This window comes from Phyllopteryx taeniolatus, chromosome 7 (genome assembly GCF_024500385.1).
Source record: "Phyllopteryx taeniolatus isolate TA_2022b chromosome 7, UOR_Ptae_1.2, whole genome shotgun sequence".
NCBI classification, from domain to species: domain Eukaryota; kingdom Metazoa; phylum Chordata; class Actinopteri; order Syngnathiformes; family Syngnathidae; genus Phyllopteryx; species Phyllopteryx taeniolatus.
This window is the reverse complement of record NC_084508.1, coordinates 17,925,762-17,946,263: the sequence shown is the minus strand read 5'-3', so window position 1 is coordinate 17,946,263 and position 20,502 is coordinate 17,925,762. Positions and strand designations below refer to the sequence as shown.

Here is a 20,502-nt window from a genome sequence, read left to right as displayed (position 1 = left end):
AATCGTACAATAATAGCGTTTGTGTATCAACAGGTTCAATTAAGGGTTGTCTGACACAAAATTCACATCCACAACACAATATTATTCAGTGTAATACCTAGACTAATTTTATAACCATAAGTTTCATGTTTTGAATTACATTGAAATTCATTATTTGATTCCCCTAAAAACCTCATATTTCTTTCTTGCTTGCTAGGGAAATGATTTTTATAGTCATATACTGTTTAATATACAGCCATCCATTTCATACATCTTGTTTAGGGTCACGGGTGATCTGGAGCCATCTCAGATGGCTTTAGGCGAGGGGTGGGTACACCGTGCAGCAGTGCACTTGTAGACAAACAATAATTCACACTCACATTCACACAATTTGAGTCTTTAATTAAACTAGCATCCATGTTTTTGGAATATGGGGAGAAGCCGAATTAACCAACTTAATCTTTTTTTAAATAACACGTGGTACGAACATGCTTGATCTTTGTATAAGATTTTACTGACCCAACAACCAACAGCTCAAACAGTTTTAAATCAGATAAATTATTATTATACAGAATTGGCAGCATTTCAAACAGTTGTCTGTGGAAACGTCAGAGGCAGAAACTTGTAAGATCAAACGGCATCTTGAATCATAATATACTGTAAATGCAGGATGTGTGAATAACTACAGTTAGAGTACTCTGTCTGATGACATTGTCCTCAAACTTAAAAATCTCTTAACGCACATAGTTTTTTACAATAATAATTTGCCACAGCTTTAGAAGCACTACTACTTGAAATTTGTAGTACTTTCTTTAGTGTTCATGTGTTTCTTTAATACAGTAGTGCAAATATGAATGACTTAGACCAGCGATTCTCTGAACCGTATTTTCGTGACCGGCATAAATCTGGCGCGGCGGACGACATTCCGGTAGATTTGTGCCAGTTGCGGGCTGCGTCGCTGTGAGTGTGTTTACAGCCAACTTCATTTGCTGCCAATCAATGCGGCTCTTCTCATTCCCTTTAAATGCGGTACGTGAGTTGCGCACTGACAGTCTTTGACATCGCAAAGAGCAGACAACCAAATTTTTCCCAAGAAGAAACTGATTTGCTCGAGTCCGGGAGGTTGAAGCTTACAAAGTATATTTATATGGAACTGCAAGCAGACCTCCATGGGCGGATGATGTAAAGTTGGCTTGGGAGATATATCTGTGCCGTGAAGTGGACTCTTGGAGACCCTCCTTACCCCTGATCGTTCATGTGCTGGCCGGTGGGATGATTTAAAACATATAATAATGCTGATATTAATCATTATAGTAGTCTACGGTGCACCAAACGATAGACATGGTCTGAGCAGGTGTAAATTTAGATTTACTGCCTGCCACAAAATTATGTCTTTGCAGGGCGCTTCTCCAAGGACACACCCTTGCTGCGCCGGATCACCCAGCTTGTCACAGACCAGTCTGCCAAATTGACAAACAAGCACAGTGAGCTTGCACGAATATCAGGATATGCTAGCAATTGTGCCCCACCGCAGATGAACCGTCTACAAAAATACAGTCCTCAAAAACTGTAGTACAAGCACCACTAGTGGTACGCGGAAAGAATCACTGAATTGAATACAATAAAAATTTACATTTTAAACATGAAATACAGACTATATAAATACAATCAAACAAAAATGAAGGTGATAATTATGCAACAAGATATAAACTTATTTTTTAAATGCAGTACAGTACTTTTTTTTATTTTATTTTTTTACTTTTCATGTACAATACATTTTTTAAAATTCATTTCTGAAAGTCAGGACGTATTTTTAAGTCCAGTTCAGTCGTATTTAACTTAAGTACAGTACATGTGATTTTTAGGACATAAACATCATCATCCTCTGTATGTTTTGGACTATATTTTAATGTTGGCCATTATGGGGTACTTGGAGAGCTCAATGTTTTCTGAGGTGGTGCTTGGTGTGAAAAGTTTAAGAACCACTGACTTGGACTGAAAAGCTGAGTTTTTGTGACATTGTTTTTTTGTGAAACTTCAAAAACACATTCTGTAAATAATAATTTACACCACATCATACATCATTTCTCACTATACGCTCCATCAACTGAATGACTCTCCTTACGCTTTAACATAATAGTGCATGTGTGCATACAAATGCAGACTTTATGATATAGAATGTAGAAAATGCGTGGACATTGTGGAAGAATCAATTCAAACCAGTTTTCTATTACATACTGCTAATTTTGTGTTAATTATGAGTTTAAATTATGTGCATGCTTATTTAGTGGAGCAAGATCATCTTCAGGGTGAAAGGTTTAGTTCAAAAGGTTTAATATCAATATAAATTTTTAAATTTTTTATTTGTTATCAAACACTTGTTTCAATAGTGAGTTGTACCGTTGCCAAGCAATAGACAGTTTGTGTCTCTGCCTTACAATTCACCGAAGGAAGTAGAATTTATTTTCAGAATCGTCCTTTTTAAAAGAAAGTCATTTTATCCTGTGTGGGGAAAAAGGAGAATCAAGGTGTGTTTAGGCTCTCCCACTGGTAGAACGCCTTCACAGGGACAAGGCTAACCACATTTAGGGGCCTGATGGATAAACCGTATGTGCTTAATAACACTTTGAACATGCAGCTGAGGAAGAGTGCACGTAATAATTGCCTTATATGACTTTTGCTGTGCACTTTTAACATAAAAACAGACTCATCTTGACTTTACAGTCAGTTTGAGGTTTTACAGTTCATATGCATCCATGCCAATATTTTATTGGTGTATGCAAATGTAAAATTAGCGGTGTTTTAGCCTAGTTCACTTGTCTATCATACTGATTATTATCTCAGCTGTTTTTTTCATTGGACTCAGTCATGGGTAATACGATATTTATTGGGGGTAACAACCAAGATTTTTTTTTTAAATAGAGCTGTGACATTTCCAAATCTACTGCAAAAGTAAGTGAGGCAGTAGTGCCTGGCAGTCCTGCCCCCACCCCTCTTGCTCTCCTGGGGGTGGAGAGGGTGGGGTGGGGTGGCGGGGTGTGAATAATAATACTCATGAATAAGCAAATCGCTTGTGTATCCCCTCACTTATACTCTCGTCCTGTAGACTTTTATAATTCACATAATTAATGGCACCACACTTCAGGTGTACAGCTGGGTTCATGACCCTTTTCCTGCATGCTTCTTCTCCTGTCCTTGTCCTGTTCTATCTTGTCCTGTCCTTCCCTCACAGGGTGTTAATACTATAGCCTCATGCAACACTCATATTTAATGTTTCATTGTTGTAGATAATGTAATGATTTACTTCTCTCATCCTGTTTACAATTAGTGCTTTGTCTTTAGTCTTTGTTTCTCTCTCCCTTGTTGAAACTTTGTTCTGTTCGACTGATCGACTCTGATTCTCAATAAACCTCAATTATAATACCACAGCGGAAGCTTAAAAACTCCACTGTGACACAGTAAAACTGTTCCGGCATGATTTTCCATTCTGCTTGACCTAACAGCTGAACAGGACAAAAAAAAATGCTATAGCGACTCATTCATTGTTTTTGTGGAGACCTTGAGGCACATCATAAAATGTGGATAATGCAACTACGTGCTCACCGTATTCGAGCTGGACAGTGATTATCTTTTACGAAAGGTGTTGAAATGTAACGTGCAACATGCAGGTATCACGTCTTTCCACGCTGTCCTGTCCTGTCGGTCAGCGAGCTGTGAACTTTGGTGGCATCACAGCAGGTTAGGCAGCCCTTTGGGCCGCAGCCTTTGTCATCACACTGAGACGTGACGCACAGCTCACTCATTATCAGATCAAAGGTCATCGGAAGCTGCCACCATGTTGTAACATTCACCGAACCGTAACATTATGACCACTTGCTCAATATATTGATCCAACATAAAGTTATGCTAGACAATAATGTAAAGTTTTGATTGACACTGTTAGAGAGGCATTAATATAACAATACAGTGAACCCTTGTTTATCATGGGGGATACGTTCCCCACCCATCCGGAAATATAAAGGGACAATATAATTTTTTTCTATAGTTTAATCCTTCCCACATGCTTTAAACACAACTAACCAAAACACATTGTGAACATATTTGAAAACAAAAACAAAGTGCAAGCATACTGTACCTATTGTAGTTTCTGTACATGCATGTTTGGAGGCGGGGCCTGGCAAGGGGAGTGTGACATCAGTGAGTTTGCATCTGAAGAAGAAGAAGAAGAATCATCCTTTATTGTTATGAACATGCATGCACACGAAATTTGTTTAACCCATCACAGTGAACACATACACGTTAGTGGAACGCACTGGAGCAGGGGGCAGCTGAAGCGTACGGGGAGCATTTCAGGGTATCAGTGTCTTGCTCAAGGACACCACAGCCATGAGTCCGGGGGGATTTTGGCGGATGGTCCAGTCGGGGTCTTGAACCTGGGTCCCCCACAGTGGTAGGCGATGATCTTAACCATTGGGCCACGGCTGCCCCCCTGTGTGTTAGTGTGCGAGCTGTAGCTGACAGCAGTTCCTGTGTGAGTGTGCTGTGTGTTTTACTGTTCGCCTGGCGTTCAGTAAACTGAAATTTGCATTTCCCACATGCAAGGGCTTTGCAGTGTGTAAGTATAGTGTTAAAAGTCATAAAAAACACTTAAAAGATGTGATATAGCGAGGGTGCAAACGATGAACCGTGTACACTGGATGTTCATTCTTGCAAAATAATTTCATACACCTCTTGTATAGGATCTCAATAGCTTTATTGGTCAATAGATTTATTGGTCACAATGTTGTGGCTGATCGGTGCAATGTAATGTGAAGAATTGCTTTGCCAGAGCATCTACATTTTCAATGAGTCAGACATGATTTTAATTGACAATTCAATGTTTTTGTGCAGCCGGTTGGAAGGTACTCATTTGGTCTGAACCTGCTGAGTTCCCGCTTCTCTAACTCTTTGGTTGCTCATTGCATTACTGACAGCAGCACATATAGTGCCAACAACACATTAGTTTAAATACTTCTGTCAGGAGACATCAATTGCATGCAATAAAATGCAAGAAGAAAGAAAGCAAATTTCAATGACGTTTTGTGTTCTCACATTTGGTGAAATAAGTGAGCTAATCATTCAACCAGTAGAAATTACAGACCTGCTAGGTAGTTAATTGTTCTTTTGGTAACAGCCATGAAGCCACGACTGGTGCCAGCAAGTAAGCACCATTGTGTGACTGGCGTACTTACTTTTGCAGACCACAACAGCGAGAGTAGTGCTGGGACTCTTACTCAAAATGATCATCAACACAGGGAAAAAGAGCCTCTGCTCGAAAAGATTGATGATGGATGAGAACATAGTGTTTCAGATGGGCTTTTAGAATTCAATCAAATCACACAAAATAGCCTTTGATATCATAGTGCACAACACAATTGGAATGCTACTTCTTGGTGTGATACAAAGAGGAGGTAAACAAGCACAATACGCAAATGAAAATATTGAAATGATGTGCAAAGAGGAGTCGAAGCAATTTCAACAAAAAAAAAGTAAAAATCCATCCATCCATTTTCAACACTGCTTGTCCTGGTTAGGGTCGCGGGGGGCTGCAGCCTATCCCGGCTGACTCCGGGCGAAAGGCGGACTACACCCTGAGCTGGTCGCCAGTCAGTCGCAGGGCACACATAGACACAGACAACCATTCACAGCCACATTCACACCGTCACTGACTGGGAACTGAACCCACGATGCCTGCACCAAAGTCAGGCGAGTGCAGCATCAGTGACATAAGTAAAAATAATGATAAATAAAATGAAATGTAGTGAGATACAATTAGGTGAGCTGGCATGGGAAACACCAGAGCAATCAGTCATGCTGTTGAAAACAATTTGATGCGCTTGTGAGCCAAGTCAATGCAAAAATGGCCAAAAGGCTGGGGCACGGTTATTTTAAAAAAAAACGAAAAACTGTGCATATTATTAAATAAGGCAACATGAGTGTTACATATTTACAAGTAGCTTTATTTTATTAACTTCTAGAAAAGATGTTTACCTCTTCTTTTCTCTTACTCTTCTACTTATGTCAACAGGATATGTAATTGTCCTTTCTTGACAGTGGTCTGTTGGGAACATGTTCACAATACAGGGCAAAAATATAGACAGTTTTTCATTACAGAATAATTATTTTAAAAGAATAAACACATGAAAAAGCAGCGAAAGCCTTAAAGAAAACAGCCTTGATGTGTTTTTGCTGTGTCCGTGAGGTGTGAGGTTGAGGACTGGCTGCTCTTTAGTTGCTTTAGCTAATTAGAGGAAGAAGTGGCACAATCGTGACTCTCCGTCGGACTCAATCACTGTATACCGAAAGGCGGCAATTAGTCCTATATGAACATGATTAGAGCAGAGCGCAGCATGGCCTGTTAGCGGCCCAGGTAGAATCCGTATGTGTTTTCTGAACTAGCCTATCCAGTTTGTTTATCAGTGTGATGTCAGGTTATTCGATTTTCGGATCGATGGCTGAGCCAAAACTTGGCCTCGACCACAGAGTGGGTAATCACTGCCCTGTGTGTTTTTGTGTGTGTGTTTCTGGCTTGTTCTGGCCCAGTGTGTGACTGTCCTTTCCAGCTTCTAATGATGTTAATACTGATCAGCCACTGTATTGAATTCTGCACCGCTGGACGGACACAGCTAATCCCTGCAAACAGATTCCTTGATCAATACCTTTCTGCGTGGAGGAGTGAATCAACCTTCGAGGTAGTCCACAAATATCAATTGTGATTATATATAGATGGTCAGACTGCAAAAAAAAGGGCTGAATTTTCCCCCCCAAATTGTTTTGAGAGCCTTATGTCATCGTGTGAATGCTTAGGGAGTCAAGAACTCACACTGTCAGTTTGAGGTCAAAGATCAAAATGTGCATTTGCACATTTGCCTCGGCCCGGAACGTTCAGGGATTCGACATGCTGGGCTATTCAAACACAAGACGTAGGACACAAAAGCAATGATCACCATAGCCCTTGTACGTAGCTTTTTCCAGGCAGGTTAAATGTGCTTTTATTCTGCTTCGCACTTCTTGAATAAACGCCACGGACAAGTACTGGCTGAGTTGCTCCGCTGTAGTTAGTGTTGTGTTAAAAGGAAAGCTGAAACAGCTGTTTTGATGATGTTGCTCTTTCTACTATAGAATATAACGTATAAAAATTGAAGTGAAGAGTTTCTTAGGATTTGTCTCATCACATTGCTTCTGTTCAATTTGCTGATTACGATTATACAGTATACTGCAATGCTGTCAGTGATGGTGTGAATGTGAATGTGAATGTAAATGGTCTTTATATCCAGCGGGTCAGTCTGCTCGGATAGGCTGAATATGTGGTATAGAAAATGGAGGGATGGCGTAATCCTGTTTTTGTTTGTTTGCCAACAGCATTTCTTAGCATCATTAAGAACTACAGAAATGTTATGATTATTATAATTTCTGACCACTTTCTATTTCTGGATAGGCATTTGGACAGTGACATAATATTCTTATCTCTGGGGATCTCAACCAAAGGCCATGAATGGGCTGTAAACATGAAGGAACTGGACATATGTATGTGTATATGTACTAAGCAGAGCTGATGACCTGCCTTGAACGTGATCTTGTCCTCCCCTCAGCTATATTTAGACCTGTAGCTTTACTGAGATCAGATGTTGATGTTGGACGGTGGGTGTTTGCTGCGTTTTGACAGTGGTCCACTGTGCTCGGGCAGGCTGGGGAGGAGAGCAAAAGGCTCTTCAGCTCTCAGCAGGTATCACAGTATACTGTAGCATTAATCAGATTTTATAAAAGACATTTGTTGTTGGTGTAAAGTAATCCATCAATCCATTTTCTACTCCACTTGACCTCATTAGGGTTGTGGGCAAACTAGAGCCTATCCCAGCGGACTGTAGGCAAGAGATGGAGAGGTGGGGTACAAGGAGGAGTTGTTGACAACCTATCACAAGGCACATTGAGACAAACAACCTTCCACGATAACATTACTACGGACAATTAAGTCTTCAATGAAACTGACTTGCATGATTTTTAAATGTGGGAGGAACTGGAGTACCTGGAGAAAAGTCATGCAAGTAACGGGGAGAACGTAATATATGACACACAAATAAAGGAACATTCTGACTCTGTTGTGTGATTTAAACTACCTGTATAGTCTTCTGGGCGGCATGGTGGCCGACTGGTTAGAGCGTCAGCCTCACAGTTCTGAGGTGCGGGGTTCAATCCCCGTCCCCACCTGTGTGGAGTTTGCATGTTCTCCCCGTGCCTGCGTGGGTTTTCTCCGGGCACTCCGGTTTCCTCCCACATCCCAAAAACATGCATTAATTGGAGACTCTAAATTGCCCGTAGGCATGACTGTGAGTGCGAATGGTTGTTAGTTTCTATGTGCCCTGCGATTGGCTGGCAACCAGTTCAGGGTGTACCCCGCCTCCTGCCCGATGACAGCTGGGATAGGCTCCAGCACGCCCGCGACCCTAGTGAGGAGAAGCGGCTCAGAAAATGGATGGATGGATATAGTCTTCTGCTGGGACTTAACTGTTGAAGGACAGCAGGGGGGGCCGTTGGCTTTCTTGCTTTGATAACTGTTTCTCAGGATCTGTGCAGTACAATATTAATAACTTTTGTTACAGAGCTTGTTTGTCTACTCTGCAGCCTGGCATCTCCTCATTGCGTGTCGACATTAAGACATAAAAACAGTCGAAGTGAAAGGAATAACCAGTTTAACATGATGGCACAATTGGGCATTTTTTGTCCTGCTGCTTTAAGATCTAATTTACAATTGGTTTACCGTGCAAATAAAAGAAAACCTCTTTAGTTCCTTGGTGCTCTCACTCCTGCACTCCCACTTAGACTACTCTATGTACAATATATAGTCTTTAACAGCTCTCACGCTCACACACACTCCAGTGTTCCCTCATTTGTTTTGCCTCTCTGCTCCTCACCTCTTGCCTCCTTCCTGGTGTGATGTGTGAGGCCTCCCAGCCAATTCCCACGCTAGAAGAAATGAAAACAGGAGGTAGCATGTGTTTAGATATGTGTGGGTTGACCTTTGACAAGAGTCCTGTGTCATTCCCCATCAAATAACATCTGGCCGTCAGTGTTCTTTTCTGTACCACTCTGGCATGCATAAGAGAATCTCACTTAAATCCCTGAGCCCCGGTTCCCATGAGCACATTACACACACACATATACTGGTTGTCATTTCTCAGTTTGACATTCTGACTTTTAGCATAGCTGCACATATTCCATGACTGACTGAAAGTCTCCCTAGGATTAATCTTTTAGTTCTCAAAAGTCCACTGGGAGTTTGAACTATTCCTAAAGTAAATCAAACTCCCAAATCTCTATTCATTTGAAACTGTTATCAACAGTTATCTTGACAGTTATTATTATTATTACAACACAGTAATCCCTCGTTTATCGCAAGGGTTAGGATCTGTACCGCTTCATACAGGTACATACTATTTTAAAGCTGTATGAACCTCCCCAGACTCTTATTAATCTTCCCCACAGTCCTACTAACCTCTACCATACTCTTACAAAGAGAGTAAACCTTTAAACTCTTAAAAATACAGTAATGCAAAGTAGTACTGTGCACTATGCAGATTTTATTCCTTGTAATATGTGTTTTAATGATTATTATTATTTTTTTTACACTTTTAATATTTTAGGCGAGGAAGCATTTAGTTTTTTCTGCAAAAACATTACAGCATAGACTCAAAACCCCGCCATATGGTGACTTATGCGCTAAGAAAAAAAATATGCAATGCACTGAATCTGCAATAGGTAAACCACGATATAGCGAGGGAACACTATAAGTTCCATTCCAGTGGAAAGTGGGAATGATCCATGTTAATTGCATAATATTAGGAAGGTTCTCAATATTGTATATATGGTTTCTGCAGAATAATGGATTCATTTGACCACTGAAGAGGCTCAATGTCTGTCCACATAACCATTATTAGTAATAATAATAAATTAATACAAATATTATATTTTACATGTAAAATATAGGAATAAAATAATAAATATAAAAATAATCAAACAGCATGGTCAAAAAGTATACGCATTATGCAGTTATCATTGTATTTGATTTGTATGTCCTACATTCGTTATCAAGTTATCAACAGGATAACAATGCGGATCTACTGTTACTAATTTGACCTATGAATAAATTAAAGGAATAAACATACTAGAAAGAAGAAATGTTGTGGAATCATTTTGGAATCATTTTGACCAAGTTTAAAGTAAATCATTTAGCTTTAGTGAGGGGTCTTAATGTGGGAAAATACCAGACTAAATTAATGAATACACATGAAACATACTAGCGGCCGAATACAAATAAAATTATTTCTGGAATGTTTCTAAAAGTAAACAAGGATGATAAAAGTTCAAACAATTCATTCATTTAATCCAGTGGTTCTCCAACTTTTTACACCAAGTACCACCTCAAAAAATATTTGGATTTCTAAATACCATCATCGTGACCAAAATGAATATACAGGGTAGTAGGCCTCAGTGTTAATAAAAAAATGTCGCAGATGTTTTACTTCTAATAAGTATATTAAATATGATTGTAAATCACGGTAATGTTATGCAAAATGTAAATATTAACACTGCGCTTAAATATATGAAAGTAAAAAAATACACTTAGATAATGTTTCAATTGAAGTGTATTGTGCATAAGTTGAATAAAAATTGTACCTAAATAAATGTTGGAAAAACAAACATTTCTAAAAGTTCTAAAATGTTAAGTACAATTGAGCTGAATTTAACAAATGTACTGTATTGGATTCAAAAAGAGTTAAAGACACTATATAATAATATAAATGCAGTTTGAACATTGAATTTAATGATTCGCCCGAAGATAGCTGGGATAGGCTCCAGCACACCTAGTGAGGATAAGCGGTACAGAAAACGGATGGATGGATGGATTCTTTCGCATACCGTTAGAGGGAGCCCACGTACCACTAGTGGAACTAGTACCCTACTTTGAGAGTCTCTGATTTGATCTAAACCTATCACTCATTTATTATTCACCCATTTGCACTGCACACACACATACAAAATAATCCAAAATACACAAATATATTTCCTCTAATTTTTAAAAACAAATTGAAGAATTTGAATTATGCAAACATGAATAGAAATAAAGTTAAATCACGTTGTGCAACACTTCAGGCTTGTTTCATTTCCAGTAAACTGAGGGAAGACCTGGCAATGAGTGCAAACTGCACATCCTGTGAACAAAAGCCGAGGTTAGGATGTGGGTGTGTGAGAAAAGTTGAGAAGAACCGAGTTAAAGAGTGAAAAGGGGGGCTGTCATTTGCGTCACAGAACAGGAGAACAATGCTGGAGGTAGAAGACCACCAAGGTCAACTTGTTATGAATGCAATGTAACCGAAGCGAAGACGCCAGGCTGTCTATTTCGCTTTGTCTGCCTGCCTGTTTAATGGGAAGTTTTACTTGACATTGTCAACATCAACAACAGTTTTGTGGCATTAAATACTAAGTATGGCAATTTGCAATGATGGAAAAAGGCCATCCAAGTTGATCATCTAAACCTAGTCTTGTCCACCAACAAATATGATAATCAGTGAACACGCTGCTTGCATTGTTCTTTATTTACAGGAAGGAGTCCTCTAATCCTTTTGTGATGTTTGCTTTTATTTGAAACAGATGCAGGGAGCAGAAGTGCTTATCTGATTAAATTATTGTAGTATGTCATTTTCATCAATAGTGGGAGCTATCTCTCCACTATTCATGGTTTAAACACACCAGCAGGCTAGAATGATTCTTAACCTACACGTAAATATGGGTTCACTTGCAAAGCATTGTAAATCTTGAAGTTGTCCCATCAAAACTGCACATAAAATGTATTCACGCACCCATCACTGAAATGTATGGCGAGAATTCCTCTCAAATGAATTGGTTAAGGGGGGGGGGGGCTACATACGTAAGTCCCCTCACAGCTCCCTCAGTTCCCCAGGCAGATCTATTTATAGCTTCTGACGTCACTGGCGTCCTCTGATGGAGCCACGTCACGGCCAGTTTCACTGGGCAGGCAGGGGTGGGGAGGGAAATAGGCCTGGGTTAGGTAGAGGGTATCATCATTGAGGTTAGTGCTGCTGTTGCCCCACCCTCTTCGCTCGGTCACACCAATCAGGTGTGAGACGGTGCACTGCATCACTGTGCTGCACCCCTCCCCATCCCCCTAGTCATCTTCAATTCTCTCTGTGTGAATTGAGCTGGTTCATTCAGGATCAGTTGCATAAAAGCCATCTTCCATTTATCAACTGGTGCTATAAGTGGAACGCTGTAGACAGGTTGGGCTAAAAATAGACTCCAGCAACCTTCAATTGTTGTGTGAGTGCACTATTTTCTATTGTTACAACAAGGCAAGAATGGTAGGGTGGGCTCACCTATTGTTAAAGACAAGAAATATACATATAATACACATATAATTGTCTCAAAAATGTAAAACCTGAAAAGAAGTTATCATGCACTTCATTGTGTCCTTGAACAATTGAATTATTATATTAATATTATTCAGTATTGTGAGAGTTTACGTAGTGTATGCAGATACAGTCTTTAAACGCGGTGACTGGGTAAAGGGTGTGGAGACTGGAGAAGTTAGATGAATAAGAAAGGCGACTGATGTCACATGCTTCACGTCAGTGTTGATGTCATGCTGATGTAATGAGTTAGTGTGTGTGTGGGGGGGGCGGGCGGTCGGTTCAAGGTCAAAAAGATTCTTTTTTTTCCAAGAATGTTTGTTCTGCTTTAAACATCAATATTTCATACTGAGACATGCCATATTGAGATAATGTACATTCTGAACAGAATGGCCACGAGATTTGGACCATTTGCATCTAACCAAAGTCAATACAAGAGTGCCGATAAAAATCCAACAACAATCAGTAAATCAGTTTCGGTTGACATTGTCAGAGAGAGATCCAATAAATGTAACAATATGCTTATTGTTTTTGTTATCGTGTGCAGTGTGCAGCTGTGTCTTTTATGTTGACTTTCTCTTCTAGCTAATTATTAGAGACACCTCTCAATATTCTGCCATGCAATTGCAGACTGCTGCAAATTAAACATAACTAAATCTCTCACATTGACAATCAAAACTAAGCATTATTATCTTTGTAGGGGTGGAATTTATGATTCAGCTACTGTGTGTTGTATCTAATTAAATATCTACTGTTGTGGCTCATCAATTTGTATTGTCATTCTTTGTCACTTGACTTGATTGTGATGTGGTACGAGATGGATTGAAATATTATGTTCAGGGAAAGTTTTGACTCTCTTTGCTGCCTTTTTGTATCTCGCTTGTGTTTCTCTGCACCCATTTAGCGTGCTCATCTTAAATTCTACAGTATCTTTATCCTTTTTATCCTAGGTTTTATTTAGTTGTATTTATATAGCTGGTAGAAGTAACACAAACAGTGCATTGAATTCTGTATCTTTCTCCGTCTCTCTTTTTTTAGTTTTGATGTGGAGAATGGCCTGTCAGTGGGTCGCAGTCCTCTGGACACCCAGACCAGCCCGGGGTCTGGTCTGGTCCTGCAGTCCAATGTCCCTCACAGTCAGCGCCGTGAGTCCTTCCTCTACCGCTCCGACTCAGATTATGACCTCTCTCCCAAAACCATGTCACGCAACTCATCCACGGCCAGCGACTTGTGAGTACTTCATTAGGAAATGATTCACAGTAAATGTACTTTTTTTGCAGTAAATTAGTATAATTATGAAGTGCTATATTGATTGTTTTGTAAATATTTCATATTCCCACCGTGGTTCCATCTGTGGCATAAGTAGCACCTATATATTTTGCCCTTTGTTTTGAAGGGAGGAGGGATTGAAGCAATGGGAAGTCAGTTGGCTACCTCGGTGAGACAAAGTGTAAAGATTGCTGTGATCTACTTCCAATTATTTAAACCCACTACATCTCCCTGCTGTTCCCTGAACACTGATTTGGATGCTCCTCTCTAAACGCATCACCACTGCAAAGTTGTTGGACAGCCCAAACAGTCCCAGCATGCATTTGACATAGTTATATCACATAGGTGTGGAGTGAAGCTAACATTTAACAAAATCACTAGAAGGTGCATCACAAGACAACGCAACAGTGTTGTTTTGAACTTCAAAGTTCAGGTTAAAGAGGTTACATGTTTCACTGGGGACATAAGCCATCACACCTGAAGACATTTCAAGTCAGAACGTTTGCTGGATAACAAGTCATGCGGGATGTACAGTATGAGCTGATGTGACTCCCCTCCTTGATGTTTCATTTAACCATGAATTTACATGCATGCTGCGACCCAAATGCTTTCAAACTTTTAACTTTCCAAACATGGCCTCTGGCAGCACCCAATGCATGGATACCCTCCTATTCCTTGCACATTCAGTGGTTCCGGTGATGAAAACAAACCTTGGAAGCAAACGTTGCATGAAAACATGAGTTAAACTCAAATGCAAATATGCCTTGTTTTCATCACAAATATAACTTGCACAGTAAAGCCTTAATGTTTAGCCACGTAATATCCAATCTCATTCTATGATACATACATACAAAATAGAAAATCAAACTTGAATTTCAAATATTGTATATCAATATACAGTGTTCAACATAAATGATTTTTTTTTTTTTTATGGCATACTACACAAGGTATTGGCCAAAATCTGGGCCATTGAGATGAATTAATTGCTGCAAAAATGAGAACTCACCAATACAAGTTCAAAGCAAAGCGCATTTTTTTTAATTAAAAGAATTCAAATTCAGAATTAGAATTTAACCACAGGTGAGTGTAATCATCATGAAATGTCTGACAATTCTTTTCGCGTGTTTACTGAGAAATGGATAAAAAGCTCACTTTTCAAAGTGGGTGTACTCATTTATGTTGAGCACTGTTTAATAAAAGAATTAAAACAGTGCTTGGTAAACAGGTTTGGCTGATCTGATTACTTTTATTCATAATACTGTCGTCATTTTAATACTAAAACAAGAAATAGGACACTGGATACTGTTAGCAACAATGGAAGCATTGTTTTGTTCCTTTCACACACATTCACACACGCGCACACAAACACATCCTTTCCGCACTATACATTTAAAATGTTCCAAAATAAAGTGAGTCGTATGTTGCAAACTAAAAATACCTTTTGGAAGAAGCCTAAAAAATGATCTGTACACTCTGAATACTCTAACTCCACAGTCAAATAAAACATCCTACAGTAGTCTAATGAGGTCTTACAAAATGCATGTTTGATTGTTTTTGCAGGCATGGAGAAGACATGATAGTTACCCCATTTGCACAGGTTGGTAGCATTTACACAACACACAGACACGCACACGGCTGATCTGCGCTCGAGACATTCAACTCCACAATAATGCTTTTTAGACTTCGGAGTATTTTCTTTACTGAAGTTTAATTTCACTTCATTTACACAGTAGTTGTAAAAGTAGCTACCGTGGTGTTCTTATTCTTATATAAAGCATGCTGATTGTTGCTTAATGAAATACGGCGTTTTTTTTCCATATCATGCAATCAGGAAGATGTTTACTTACAGCACATTTAAATTGAGTTTTTAAAGCAAGAAACTATGGATAGCTTGCATTTACTGTATATAGAAATTGTTTTCATCCAAACTAATCCTTTATAAATGTGGGCTTGAGTTTGTCCAGATAGCCCACATGAATCTGGCTGCCTGTTTTTTTTTTTTTTTTTTTTTTTTTTTTTCTTCACACTGTGAACACGCTTGCACCAAGAAGCATTTCCTTTGACTTCAGAACAACTTGTTCTAGTTTGTTAACATGACCCTTGGCTATGTAAAATATCCCATCAACTGTTTACACATTTTACATGAATAATTTTAACCAGGGATAATATCCAGTTTACCATATAGCCTGCTTGCAGTTACATATAGTGCTGTTTTTTTTTTTTTTTTTTGGAAGACAAATGAGTGATTTTGTTTTTCAGATGCAAAATTGCAGTTTTGAAACAATGGAGATTTTGTATGAATGGATGGATGATGATGATGATGATGATGTGACTGACTGAGTCTCTAAGCACTATAAATTACTCAGCATGATCTAAAACAAAATGTCAAGCCATAATCTTGATACTTTTCATGTTTTACACTACATCCTGCACCTCCACTCTATGTTTGTTTGTCTCTTCAGATTCTTGCCAGTCTACGAACAGTGAGAAGCAATTTTGCCGTTCTCACACATTTGCAAGATCGTGTGGGAAACAAGTAAGCGCAAGCAAAAAGACAGAATGAATGTCCTCTGGGCATCTTTCTACCAAATCTTCTCAACTGTTGCTTGTTGCAGGTGGCCGCCAAGCAGTAATCAGCCACCCTTGTGTAAGCCATGTCACACAGGTCAGTGCTAGCACCACTGCTTCAGAACGTTAATGAGTGATTCCATATGATTTCATACGTTTGTATTAGAATGAACCACATTAACTATATTTCCGTACAAACATACAGGGTACATACAGAAATCCTTCCTTTTGAATTGAAAAGTAAAGCAGGTACAGTGCCCTCAGATTATAAGGATATTCATCCATCCATTTTCTTTACCGCTTATCCTCACTAGGGTCGAGGGCTGCTGGAGCCTATCCCAGCTATCTACGGGCGGGAGGGAGGGTACACCCTGAACCGGTCGGCAGCCAATCGCAGGGCACATAGAAACAAACAACCATTCGCACTCACATTCACACCTATGGGCAATTTAGAGTCTTCAATCAACTTACCATGCAAGTTTTTGGGATGTGGGAGGAAACCGGAATGTCCGGAGAAAACCTACCCAGGCATGGGGAGAACATGCAAACTCCACAGAGGCGGAGCCGGGATTTGAACCCCTATCCTCAGAACTGTGAGGCAGATGTGCTAACCAGTCGTCCACCATGCCGTATAAAGATATTATTCAATATATTTTATATTACTGTATTACATTGTTCTAAGTATTCCTAATCGCACTATTCTATAGCCATCTTCTAACAGCAAACCAATAACGATGAAGCACTGATTTTGGGTGTTTTCATGACTGACCTGGGAAATGTGTTTGTCCTTTCAGAGGAGCCTTATCAGAAACTGGCAGTGGAGACTCTGGAGGAGCTGGACTGGTGTCTCGACCAACTCGAGACACTTCAGACCAGACACTCGGTCAGCGAGATGGCGTCTAATAAGGTGAGAATACGGACCGCATAGCTGTATCAGCTAATCACAGGTCGTATTAGCTGTATGCTTTTGCTTTAAGTAAATAAGTTGATAAATACATAAAGCACACTTAGATGTGAGCTTTCCATTTCAGTCAAGTTTTTGCACACTCTGCTCAGAGTTTTTCTTTCCTAGAATAAACTGTGGTATGTATTTGGGTAGCTCATGTCAGTGTCATCTCTCATTCCATTTTTTTAAAAAAAGTGGCACACTTAATTGTGTTTGTTTCGCCAAATAAATTCTGGTCAGCAGCAATTTCTGCACTCAGCAGCGTCCGCTCTGACAAGAAAGATTCAGCAGATGGCAAGGAATGGCATGCATGAATGCAAAATACGGGGATCTAAAACTCTAAGCCACAGTGCAAAGCATAAAATCTTAAATATAAACAAAAAATGGCAGCACTATGTACTAGTGGTTAGCATGTCTGCCTCACAGTTCTGAAGTTTGGGGTTAGAATCTCGCCTGCGGCCTTACAGTGTGGAGTTTGCATGTTCTCCTTGTGCTTGTGTGGGTTTTGTGCGGGTACGCTGGCTTCTTTCCACGTTCCACAACACAGAATACGCTCATGCTGAACTAACTGGTCAGTGCCCAACTGCCACTCACTAGGGCACACCTTTTATCATGTGTTATTTACAGTATATATGTGTGTGTGTGTAATTTCTCTATATTCCCTTTTATTATGTTTTTATATTTATATTTTACAATACAGTGGTATTTTTCTTATTAAAACATTTAACAAAAAATGGTGGGGTTTTTTTGGAGGAGGGACTGGAACACATTGGCATTTCATTTCAATAGGGAACATTTATTTGATATAAAGTGTTCTCTCACTATATCTACTGCTAATTCAGTGCATTGCAGATTTTCTTTTCATATTCCACATAATTCGCCATATCATGGGATTTTGAACATGTGAGCTGTCATTTTTTTGTGATAAAATAAACGCTTCCTAGTTTAACATTAAAACTAATAAAAACAAAAGCACATATCACAAGGAATAAAATACATAGTGTGCAGTACTACTGTGCATTAATGTATGTTTAAGAGTATAGTAGAGGTTTATAGTGTGTAATAGAGTGGGGTAGATAGTATGAAAATATCAGTATTAAATATGTATAAATAATCCCCCAAATTATGTGGTTGCTACTTTGTGGATTTCACTTATTCCAGGGGTCGTCTGGAACCTATTGTACGAGTAAATTAATTACGAGCTTGGTGAACAAATTACACTCATCAGTTAAGGTAACCATTATATGATATATCTGTACTGCTGCTTGTGTTTTGGGTATACACAAAGTCATCTTCCAGCCACATTTAAGGCGACAGAGCCAGTGGGAGTGGCTCCTGTAAAGTGATTTCGGTTAAAGAGTTAACCCCCACCCATCCCTGGCTGTGTCTTTCAAACCGCCTCCATTTCCAAGTCGGCGAATCAGCATCCTCTCTTCTGCCCGGCCTCTGAAGGTGGCCAATCTGATTGGACAATGGCGAGCAAAGCCTGTGTTGGCCGGGGGAGGGACTCGGGATTCTCACAGACTGCTTTTTTTAATGTTTTTCATTCACAGTGTGGGAAAGTACTTGAATGGGCGATATCAGTCGCTCCTTTTGTCACCCTCTACCACACCACATTTCCAGTTCTCCCTGATGCACCCCCACCACACTCTTGCCTTGACAACCCACTCAACCTTTGTAACACCTTCAGGACTGTAGAAACTTTCATTTTGATGCGCGTTTCTTTTGTTTTTTTCAACCATCCATGCTGAGTGTAAAGCAGTGCAGGGAGCAGTTATAGCCTGGAACTGAGCAAACCATTAATTTGTCTGCCCACTGGATTGGATTTTAAGCAGAAAAAGATCAACATGCATGGAATGGCATGCCCCTGTTGGTTCTCTGGGGTTGTCTGTGCTGGGGACTCAGACAGGTGAGCATGCCTTGTTTACATCTGTATCGTTCTTTGTATTGATCAGTAGGGCGGGCTTTGCAGGGGGCTGTGTGACAAATGAAGCACGAACAGATGAGCAGGACATGCATGTTAGAGATGAGAGCAGGCATTATATAGAACATGTTGCATTTTTATGCATGTTGCATTTTTATGTGGAAAGTGTAGAGTAAACCAGGAATGACATGACAGAGTGAGAGCTTGTATTCAGGAGTTAGAAACAAACTAAACCAGATAAAACAGAAAAAACATTATTGCAACAAGACTATCATTATCCTAATGTATATGTGTTTGCAGCTATGTCACGCGGTATGTGTTACCGCTGCACCATTACACCCAGATTTCCTCCTTATTTCCATACTTGCCACGTGCCACTGATGTTACATAACCACTTGTGCTGTGATAAAACAAATGCTCAATGCTTATATTTTGGGGGAAAATGAAGGGTAAAGTTATGAGGTTTTTATGTTTGCGCAATATTCTCCCAGTTGAGACCAAACATGCTGCATAGCTGAGTGTGTTGTTGGATGGACATAACTGGCTCCACATCTGTGAGCCAAATTATAGCAGTGATCTTGCGTCTTACGTAGTAAACAATAATAATAATAATAAAATAGTAAATGAATTGACTGTGATTACAATGTTTAGTTACTTGAGATTACTTGACCACTGATCACTTCAATATTGTCTAAATGCATATACTGTTTCGTCATTTTCAAACATGTTATACCAAGTACCACTTGAAAAAAATAGTGCTCCAAGTACCACCATCATGACCAACATTAGAACACAATAGTGTAGTAGGTGTCTAAGTGTTCATTAAAATAATATTATTGTAAGTCATTGTAAAATTATGCACAGTGTGAACATTAAACCACACCTAAATATAGGAAATTTGTGCTAAAAAGTTAACAGTTGAGCTGCACTTGGGCAGTGATTCTTTTTAGAGTGAGCCTGAGTACCACTATTGGTACTAGTACCAAACTTTGAGAATCCATCCATCCATTTTCTTTTACGAAATGTCTCCTACTGCATATCTCCTGCTAAAATTTCCCAGTGTCGCAATTAGTGATTCATCCATCCATCCATTTTCCGAGCCGCTTATCCCCACTCGGGTCGCGGGCGTGCTGGAGCCTATCCCAGCTATCTTCGAGCGGGAGGCGGGGTACACCCTGAACCGGTCGCCAGCCAATCGCAGGGCACATAGAGACAAACAACCATTCGCTCTCACATTCACACCTACGGGCAATTTAGAGTCTTCAATCAACCTACCACGCATGTTTTTGGGATGTGGGAGGAAACCGGAGTGCCCGGAGAAAACCCACCCAGGCACGGGGAGAACATGCAAA

General features: G+C 39.7%; 1 protein-coding gene across 9 annotated transcripts in view; it reads left to right on the top strand.

Moving 5' to 3' along the window:
* The window catches only part of LOC133481380 (cAMP-specific 3',5'-cyclic phosphodiesterase 4C-like), a 95,202-nt gene that overhangs the window by 56,433 nt on the left and 18,267 nt on the right, over positions 1–20,502 (top strand). For 6 of the 9 annotated variants that reach the window (XM_061780634.1, XM_061780627.1, XM_061780628.1 and 3 more), the window contains 6 exons: positions 13,482–13,673; positions 13,840–13,881; positions 15,273–15,309; positions 16,175–16,248; positions 16,328–16,377; positions 17,075–17,187. In XM_061780634.1, coding sequence (XP_061636618.1) covers positions 13,482–13,673; positions 13,840–13,881; positions 15,273–15,309; positions 16,175–16,248; positions 16,328–16,377; positions 17,075–17,187 — 508 coding nt within the window. Of the gene's footprint in view, positions 1–13,481; positions 13,674–13,839; positions 13,882–15,272; positions 15,310–16,174; positions 16,249–16,327; positions 16,378–17,074; positions 17,188–17,221; positions 19,136–20,502 lie in introns of those variants that run through there. The other 3 variants (XM_061780629.1, XM_061780630.1, XM_061780636.1) reach the window with 2 other exon arrangements.